Raw genomic sequence first — 9,804 nt, forward strand, 5'->3', positions numbered from 1 at the left:
TTCTGAAGAATATAAATATATAATTATAAATATGTGTGTGTTCTCTTAGATAGAATGATAATAAACGTTTTCTTACACACAGTCATGAGATACTCGTAAGCTTGTAGCATCGTCTGAAACAACTTCATGTGCTCTGGTTCAAATTTTAGCCTCCCATACTGGTTAGCCGTATTAACCTTGCGGAACTGGGCCCAAAACAGAATGGGCTTTAAGCCCAAAGTCCCAAGTTTTTTCACCTGAAATGAACAAATGAGTAGAAGCAGTTGGCACACAAGTTAAAAACAATGAATTATTGAAAATGAAGCTGTCTAATTTGGATGAGTATCTTAGAGGCAACATTGCTGTACCTATGCTTATTCCCAAATTCCCATGTAATATATGCCATATGTCGGGTATGCAACAAGTATTGTCATTAAAATATATTTAAAGAAAAAAAGTAAAAGGTACTCAAATGTAAAAGAAAATATTTAGAAGAAATGGACGAAAATAACAATCTCACAGTGTGTCACAATACAACACTGAGTTTATAGATCCGAGTTTGTAGATTACTACAACTTAATTTTTGTGATTGGTCTTATCTAATATTTTTGTATTTTGACTGAGATAGGGATTTTCTTTTTTCTTTCACTTGCAATGAATTTAGAAGATACGTTTCACTTTCAAAATTAAAATTTCTTTAAACTTTTTCATGATTTTAAGAAGTATATTCATATATTTCTACTTACTGCAATTATTGCAGCGTTCACATGTCGCGAGACATTTTTGTTTTTTTTCTCTTGTTCGGCCCACTTTGGACCATATTTCACAAATCTCCTCGTCACCCGTGGTCTGCTGGTCAGGGGTGTCAAACAGGCCCCACATGCCTTCTTCCAGACTGGCCAAAGCCGATCGCATTGGGTGCATTTCACCTGTTTGCTTCGTGTCATTTTTGGAACTGTTGAGACAGAAAGATATACAGAATTTTACATAATGTATTTATGCATAATAATTTTAAGAATGTACAGAAATACAGTGGTGGAATTCAGATCAATCAATAATCAATAAGAAACAGAGGAGACAAGACAGTTTTAGGTGGTGGTGGTCAAGTTTCTGTAACATGATATCATGGACAGAAGTACAGTAAACACAGTGGTACGGTAGTTCTGCAAAGAATAATGGTCAGACACTAAGTTATACGTGTGGCTTCAAGGCCTCTGGGACGAGGCGTACCATAACAAGATAGGCTTTACCAAAACAATAGGCCTTACTGAGGCCTACTGAAGGCCTTTCGACTCCTAACTATGAAGTATTAGTATCATCTCGTGTGGCCAGACTGTTGCCTCCGCGATTTGCAAATGCTCCCGTCAACAGTCTGGGGCACAGAAATAGAAACGATGAGTGCGAGATAGAGCGGATGTGACGCAACCGCTCCCTTGGTGCAGTAGCAATAACATGTCCTACTGGAAGCGTTATGTCTCCTTTCAATATTTTTGGGGCGTTATTTCGTCTTACTCTGGTGTTGTTGGTGTTACTTCCATGATGTTTTCAAATGTTTTCTTAAACTAGACACCCATAACAAGAATATGCTGCTCGAATGACTCTGTGCGAGTGTGCTTCTGTTATGTTTCCAGTGGGACTACAGTTCCGTCAACTTCCGTGCAGCAGTGGCTACTTCCGATACTTGACGTTCGGGAGCTGCCGTTCCAGACTCTATATAGCATTCGGAGATTGTGGAATAGTTGTCTGGCTACGCGAGACTAGTATCATCATAAAGACCTCGATATTAATATAATCAATGATCTACTCTATAACGTCATACACAATGAATCAATCATGATAATCTCTAATCTACTGTAATCTGGATCAGAAAAAACAAAAACAAAAAAAACAACAACATAGGATTGGGTTCAGTTTGTTTAAAAAAAACCATTTAAAGATAATGGCCTCGTTTCCCAAAGCGCAGGTCATGCGAAGCCCTTCGTAAGGCTGTGGTCCAAATGATGACGGCGCCTCTCTCAAAACAGCCTACTGCCCTAAGGCTGGCAGGAGCCTTGTATTAGAGAGTTCTGCCAACTCTGGCCTCATGTGAACGGAGATGATGCAACTCTCCCTGAAACTCTGCTTGAATGGCTCTGGGCTTCCTAATGAATAATGTCAGCTGTTGGTTTGTGTGATTGTATCGGCCCATCAATAAAACTTACAACGCTAAGAATTAACGCGCTGGAGAACCAGTCGGCTCAGAGAGTGGGCTGAAGCCAGGCGATCATCATCCTACACTTACATTTTGGAAACATTTTGTTCCTAACTTCCAAACTAAAATATAACAGTCCTGCCTCTTTAGCTCAGTGTTGTGTTGGCACAAGGGACTAAAGAGACAGGGCTGTAATATTTTGGAAGTTAGGAACCAAATCGTTCGAAAATGTAGGCTAACTCACAGAGTGTAGAATGATGATTGCCTGGCTACAGCCCACTATCTGAGCGGACTGGTTCTCCATGCGTTGAGTCGTGTTGGCTCGAGGGGTGTGTGTTGGACATTCCCGAGCAGGCTGTTTGGGTCTCTACAACCATGCCTGAGCTTACGAGTGCTCAATATCTTTTTGGGAAACGCGGCCATTAGCAGGAATAAGCACAACTTATTCCCCAATCCCCCCCAACACAGGCCAATTGTATTGGCATCGGCACCCGACATAGCCGGTTGCACCAGGTGGATTCAAACCTACAACCTCTGTGGTGGTGGGCAGGGACTTTACCACTGTACCACCTGAATGTGTAATGCTGCTTTTATAATAGCATATAATTCTGTTATTTGATTTGCAAATTTAGCATGCAACACCTACAGTACCACCAGTAAGACTTCCTAATCGGGAGATAAGCGACCGCCAGGTCGGCAACCTCATAGTGGCGCTAGAAGAGGGGCATGTGAGAAATCAGAGGTTGTGGTTTGTCAGCCAAGGAGTGTGTGTGCAAAGTTTGGCATGGATAGGGGCAACGGTGACAAGAGTAGGGCCAAAAGTGTGATGGACAGACAGACTGACTGACAGCCGGTGTAGCTTTTCATAGTAGCGTCAGGTTACCCCCCAAGTTTACAGTCACAACAGAATGTTTTAACAAAGAAACAAGGCTATATGTATATCAATAGACCTGTATAGTAAGTGTCTCTAGATAAGCGACCCCCAAACATTGATTGAATCACTATTGCACCACTGACGGTCGCAATCACATCCTACTAAGGTGGGTCTAGTTGCAGAACTATGGCTGCATAAAAAAAAACACTTTTATGTTTTACACTTGTATGACTGGGACTAAATGTTTAAGTAGTGCAGAAACCAGTGGTGGAAAAAAGTACTCAATTTTTTTAATTAAAATAATATGAGTGAAAGTGAAAGTCTGGTATTCAAAAGCTTTAAAGCCATTTTCAGAATGATGTAGCTTTCAAGATTTTATCAATTTTCTTAACCATCTTGACAAAGGCTAGATCAATACATCTTCAACAGCACATCAAATGAGTTGAGTACAGTTGGTATTCATATTAAGAGAATTCTCCACATGCATCCGTTTGTAGCATTTACATAGTTGTGTGTTTTATTCAATCACTCAAGAGTCAACTAGTAGTGCAGCTACATATTTTGTAAGTAACTTAGTAGCTTTAATAACGAATAACTTAGTAGAATGGAGAGCCACATTGTTTAATTTGTCCAACACTGAACACACTTTATTAGTACAACTAATATCATGTATTATTAATTGTGAGTTGTGTGTTTTAAGTTGTTGGTACTCACTGCTAGGGAGGTGATGAATGGCAAAGAAACCTGTAGCATAAGGGTGAAGGGGGGGGGGGGGCATGAAGAAATAAATGCATAATACAATCAAATATCATCATGATCAAATATAATATTCCAGTGGCCACCATGGACCATTACAGTTCTATAACTAAACAATACGCACTGATATTCAGAACCTGGCTTTATAAACAAACTTAAACAAGCACAGGGTAGTTATGATAAATAAATACACAGATGAAGGCCGACATTAGACGCGATAAACTATAGTAGCCGTGTTGTTGGTTTAGATTGACATGCTGAACGCATGACCAGTGACCACTTACTAGTCGGGAGTAATGGCTCGAGACGTTGCTTCATATGTCCCACAAAACACAGTCTAAAGCGTCACTCCCACCAGATAAAGATAACTATAACGATATGTCGGCGTAATCATGTATTTACTGTATTACATTTACATGCAGACAAGCATAGATATAAAAAATTACCTACCGTCCTCAGTCGCTGGCCGCTATCTGTAAAATGTAAACATAACAACTTCTTCACTCTTCAGTCAGTCTAAACTTCAGACGGAAGTGCAGAACTCGAATCGTCGCTCAGTGCCAACTAGCCAATCACAGCGCGGCCTTTGCGAAAAGACCCGCCTTTACCTGCCTCTGATTGGCCTACCCAAACGTCAGTTATAAGGAAGCTTGCCTCGTTTGGCTTGGCTCCCATGTTGCTTCCTTATATGCATCCGGTCTAAATAGGATACGGAAATAGTCTAAGTGTGTCAATGTAGGTATGCGTTGTGAAAAACAGGATGCAAAACAATTCAGAGCAATTGGGCCGTAACGTGATATATTTATTAAATATTATTATTTACAATACACATTTATCACATGTATCACATGCGATAAAAGTGTCAGAAAAAGTAATTTATTAAAACACACTGAGCTAGATAGGTTCTTCAGATCTTTATTGACAACAAAAATAGTATCAGTTAAACAAGCTTCTGAACGGAAGTATTGCATGTGATGTCTAGAGGCGTCAATTGGGTATGGCAAGCTATGGCGGCTGCCATACCTTGGCTACAGGGGGAAATAATAAAATGTACTTTTCATCGTGCCTGTTGCTAAGGTATGGCAACATGACTGGTGTCTTGCACGCGCGCGAGGGCGCGCGTGCAAGACACCAGTCATGTTGCCATACCTTAGCCTTTTCTGAACTGACGCCACTGGTGACTGCTTTCCAAAGCGGCGTCAATTGGGTATGGCAAGCTATGGCGGCTGCCATACCTTGGCTACAGGGGGAAATAATAAAATATACTTTTCATCGTGCCTGTTGCTAAGGTATGGCAACATGACTGGTGTCTTGCACGCGCGCGAGGGCGCGCGTGCAAGACACCAGTCATGTTGCCATACCTTAGCCTTTTCTGAACTGACGCCACTGGTGACTGCTTTCCAAAGCCGTGAGGCTTTGGAAAGTTAATATAAACGTTCTTTCTCAACAAAATTAGCCATAGAAATATGACCAAATTAGTACCGAAATGCTGAGGAAAATAGCAGGATTCTGTGGGTGGTGGTGTGTGGTCTGGTGCATTTAAAACAAGCTTTTTATCGCACGTTCTGTAAATCCAGTGTTGTTGTCAGTGGGACGCCTAAAAAGGCAGATTTACGCCAGCTCGGGGACGCCTAAAAAGGCAGATTTACGCCAGCTCGGGAATGAACCAGCATGAACCCTGAAAGGCGCATTTTGCCTGCACAGGCGTCCCGCGACGGCAAACTGCTCCATTTGCGGATACTGTCCCAAAGGCCATATTTGACGTTTTAGGTATGAGAGTGTGTTGCCTGAACACACAGCACTACAGGGGAATAATGTGAAATTATTAAATGTTTTTAATTCTATTTTCAAGGCATTATTTTCACTGCCCCCACTGGGCAAGTAATGGGTGCATTCTGCTGGCCCTGGCGGTTTTAAAAGTACACCCAAACCACCGGGCCATTTATAATGTCGACCCCTGCATACTATAAAACTGTACTTTTTATGCTGGAAAGCATCTTCAGCCTCACGAAAAACCCTATTCAATCACCTACAGTACTCAGATTTGGAGCTGAAAACTGCCAATGATTTGGTCTGTTCCGTAATCCATACTCTAATTATAATCACATAACTCTGGGCAACCAGTAACTTCCAGGAAAGTCTGGATGGAAACCGAGGAAGGTCGGTGACGCTGGAGAGACAGATGACCACCAGGAAGAGCCTGGCGTGGGTGTATGAGGGTAGCAACCTCATGCACAGCACTCGCGAGAGGGCACCAACTCAAGCTACAGACATTAATACAGATACCCTCAGAGTCTCCCGAGAGGGGGGGGGGGGGGGGGGGGGGAGTATGTGAGACTCAACAATACAAACATAATGGTAACAGACCTTAACTAATCACAGCTAACAAGATGGCTCACCTAAACAAGCTGTGGAGAAATTGGAAGAGTGTCACTGCGAGAAAATCTGCTGGAACACAAAAAATACATCAAGCCAGGACCAAGTGTGGAGAAGAGGGGTCACAGGTGCAGCGCACAACTTGGTTGGTGAGTTGGTGAGACGAAGGAGAACTCCAGGCAGGAATAACCCCACAGTACTGGAGAACTCTACGCATCTGTGTCACCTCAAGACCTCAGGAGGGACCCACCCAATACCTCCCCAGAGGAGCCTCTTGTTGGGGAAAATCAAATAGAGCAGGAGAGGGGAGTTTAGCCTTGGCCAGGAGGAGGAGATGGGCAGTGATTTGGCCACCACTGCCGACCCGGCCATCAGGAGGGTGTAGCGGAGGGTTCACGGTTCGAAACGCCTGATGATCGATGGTTACTGTTTTCATTAATTAGCCCCCCCCCCCATGCTCTCTCTCTCTCTCTCTCTTTCTCTCTCTCTCTCTCTCTCTCTCTCTCTCTCTCTCTCTCTCTCTCTTAGATTAATTAGTTACAAAGAGCACACACATGTAGAGTTCAAACCTTTAATGGTTTTTCTCTTATTTTATCCACCCATAGCTGTCCTGCCCCTCCCTGTGTGTAAAGAGGAGCTGGACCAAGAGGAACCACAACCTCCACAGATTAAAGAGGAACAGGAGGAGCTGCAACAAGAGGAGGCTGATGGATCAACGTTGACATTACTAGCAGTGGAAAGTGAAGGTGATGATGAAGAGAGAGGTAGGCTGTAGCCAGCACCTCAACTGAACACATGAAAACACAAGCTGATGTAGAGGACTGTGGAACATCACAACCAACTGGTGGTGACCAGCTTCTCCACTGGCGGAACAAGTCAGAAAATGTGGAAGGACAAACATTGTCTGTAAGCCAAAAGCTGTCTCTGGACCTGCCATTGTCAAAACAAACTCAATCCACACAGAGCCACACAGGGAAGAAAGGTTTTAGTTGTACAGAGTGTGGCACAATGTTTAATCACAAGGGACATCTGAAGAGGCACACATTTGTTCATACAGGGGAAAAGCCCTTTAGTTGTACAGTTTTTTGGTACACATGAGGACTCATAAGGGGGAAAAACCATTTACCTGTACAGTTTGTGGTAAAGGCTGTGGTACCAGAAGTAATTTAAAAGCACACAAGGACTCATACAGGTTAAAACTCCTTTACTTGTGCAGTTTGTGGTACGCTCCATGATTTGTTTTGTCACTTTCGCTTCTCAGTCTGGACAGCTTCCTCTCTCCAAGGGGAGGTGATAGAAAGCGAGTGGAAACCAAACATGGCTTCTAATTGGTCTGTGGTGGGGTTGTGAATCATGGCCAGAATGAGAAGCCAAGTGATAAAACAGATCCAGGAAACGTAGTGTAGCAGTCTGTCATCAAACCAATCAGAGTATCGGCTGCCATTCCCTTTAAGATCAGTTCAAGACATGTGTTAAGCAGTGAGACCAAAAGAGTAAGAGACATCCTATTGAAAGGAGAAATGTCCAAGTGCATGCATGGCCATAATCATATATGGTTGCAATTCCAATGGTTGCTTTTGTAACTGTAGCCTTTGATTGCATTTGAATAAAACCATGTGTAAGTGGGCTATCACCCTCATGTTATTGATTCTAGAGAATGTCATGACAATCACAAACTACTAGTAAGACACCTCAGGATGACTTGGAACCTCAGGGTGACCAATTTGCACCAATTCTTGACAATCTGGCCAACCACAGCGTTTCTCTGACGATTCTAGTTGTTGTCATTCTGGGGGGAGTTTGTTCATGTTTTTGTGAGGGTATCAACCCTAGGCGACACGGGGAGAACATGCAGTGGGCACTGATGACGCGGAGGGAGGAACACGCCGCCCATATATGTCCATAACATAATATCTTAATATTGTCTTTAATATTGACAATATAGGAATCTCCATATATGGGCATAACACATACGTAAGTAATGCCAAGCAGGGCCTTGGTTAGTTAGGGCCTTGGTTTGATGCCTGTGGATCTCCATTTATGGGCATAAGGGGGTACCCTAGCATTCTCATTTTCGGCCTGGGATCTATGACATCAGAAATCTCCATGTATGGGCATAAAAGTTTTTTTTTCTTTTTCTGGGAGTGTATATGGACTCTTTATTTTATTTTATCCTTTATTAATAATAATATGTATCCATATACATACAATATATGTTATGACCATACATGGAGATGGGCATATTTAAGTACGTTAATTAGTAATGCCAAGCAGGGCCTTGGTGAGTTAGGGCCTTGGTTTGATGCCTGTGGATCTCCATATATGGGCCATATACCGTATGGTACCCTACATTCAAATTTTCGACCTGGAATTTATTACATCAGCAATCTCCATGTATGGACATAAAAAGTTATTTTTTTCTTTTTCTGGGAATGACCATATATGGACTTTTATACCCTGAGAAATCTTGTAGCTTGTCTGACTGTCAGTACAGGAAGTGATGTCACGTGACATCCTTTTTATGCCTGTATATGAGTCATTCTGTACCACATCACTGTGACTCACTGACATCACACTGACATCACTTCCTGTACAGCCAGACAGACAGACAGACAGACAGACAGACAAGCTACGAGGTTTTTCAGGGTATAATGCGACCTTCGGTCGCAATTAACTAATTAACCGGACCACCCGAGCAACCCAAAAATGTCTTTCACTATCTGGCTTCTCTTACCTTTTAACATGTGCGCTAGAGTTTCTATCGTGCGCGATCGGACTATGGAGTGTGCGTGTCCAGCCGGTGTCTATTTGTAAGCTGTGTTGTATACACAGAAAGCTGACGGCCGGAATAGAGGCTGGACCATCCTGCTTCCGGTTTCGGCCTCAATGTTAATCGGTCTGTCCACAAAATGGGTCTGTGTTGAAACTGATCGCAGAGGAATATCTCTGGCCTATTTTAGTTTTGCTGCGATGAAATATATATTTTTTTAATTAAAGCTTATTAAATCCTCGGGTTCCTCGGGCCTGGCGGAGAAGCAGTAAAACGTTTTTTTTTTTTTTTTTTTTTTTTTTTTTGGCAGAGATTGTGTTAATTAGTGCTACTGCGTAGTGTGAAATATTAACTCTTCAGCTGCACTTAGGTGTTATATTCATTGTATTTATACAGACTAACAGCTCAATGGTAAACACAATTGACACAAGGAATTGAAACTCATGTCTGCCAATTATAGGAAAATCTGAATCATAGAGATTTGTTGAGAATTAAGAGAGTGGGAGCCTCCCGACTCCAGACATTTCAGGACATTAGAGGGAGGAAGGGAACGTACACACTCACTCACTTCATTTGTTTCTCTTCTAAGCTCAGGAAAAACATCTAATCGAGATTCGAGAAATCATTATCTTGTATCTGATTTCTGACTGTTTTGTACATTTTATTTTTTATTTTAATTTCTGATTTGTTTGCTGTACATATGTTTGGTTTCTGTCTGATATCTGACTAGTATATGGTGTTTTGCATTGTATTGTCATCTAATGTTTCAATGGAATTGGTACAAAGTACCCCAATGGAAGCAAGCCATAGTGCTTTGTTGGGTAAACATCCTCTTTCCACCTTGTATTGAACTGTACC

The 9,804-nt window shown here is 42.2% G+C and overlaps 1 protein-coding gene across 3 annotated transcripts in view; it reads right to left on the reverse strand.

The window, feature by feature from the left end:
* LOC308287414 (uncharacterized protein) overlaps window positions 1-4,322 on the reverse strand; it is an 11,109-nt gene extending 6,787 nt beyond the window's left edge. For all 3 annotated transcript variants that reach the window (XR_013962131.1, XM_080728572.1, XM_080728573.1), the window contains exons 1-4: window positions 4,251-4,322; window positions 3,759-3,788; window positions 726-934; window positions 77-236 (exon numbers count right to left, since the gene is read on the reverse strand). Coding sequence is in view for 2 of the 3 variants with exons in the window: in XM_080728572.1 (XP_080584698.1) it covers window positions 77-236; window positions 726-926 (361 nt within the window). In the remaining variant the exon portion in view is untranslated. The remainder of the gene's footprint in view (window positions 1-76; window positions 237-725; window positions 935-3,758; window positions 3,789-4,250) is intronic.
* Between the last annotated feature and the right edge of the window lie 5,482 nt (window positions 4,323-9,804).

This window comes from Nannobrachium achirus, assembly GCF_963921795.1.
Source record: "Nannobrachium achirus genome assembly, chromosome: 6".
NCBI classification, from domain to species: Eukaryota; Metazoa; Chordata; class Actinopteri; order Myctophiformes; family Myctophidae; genus Nannobrachium; species Nannobrachium achirus.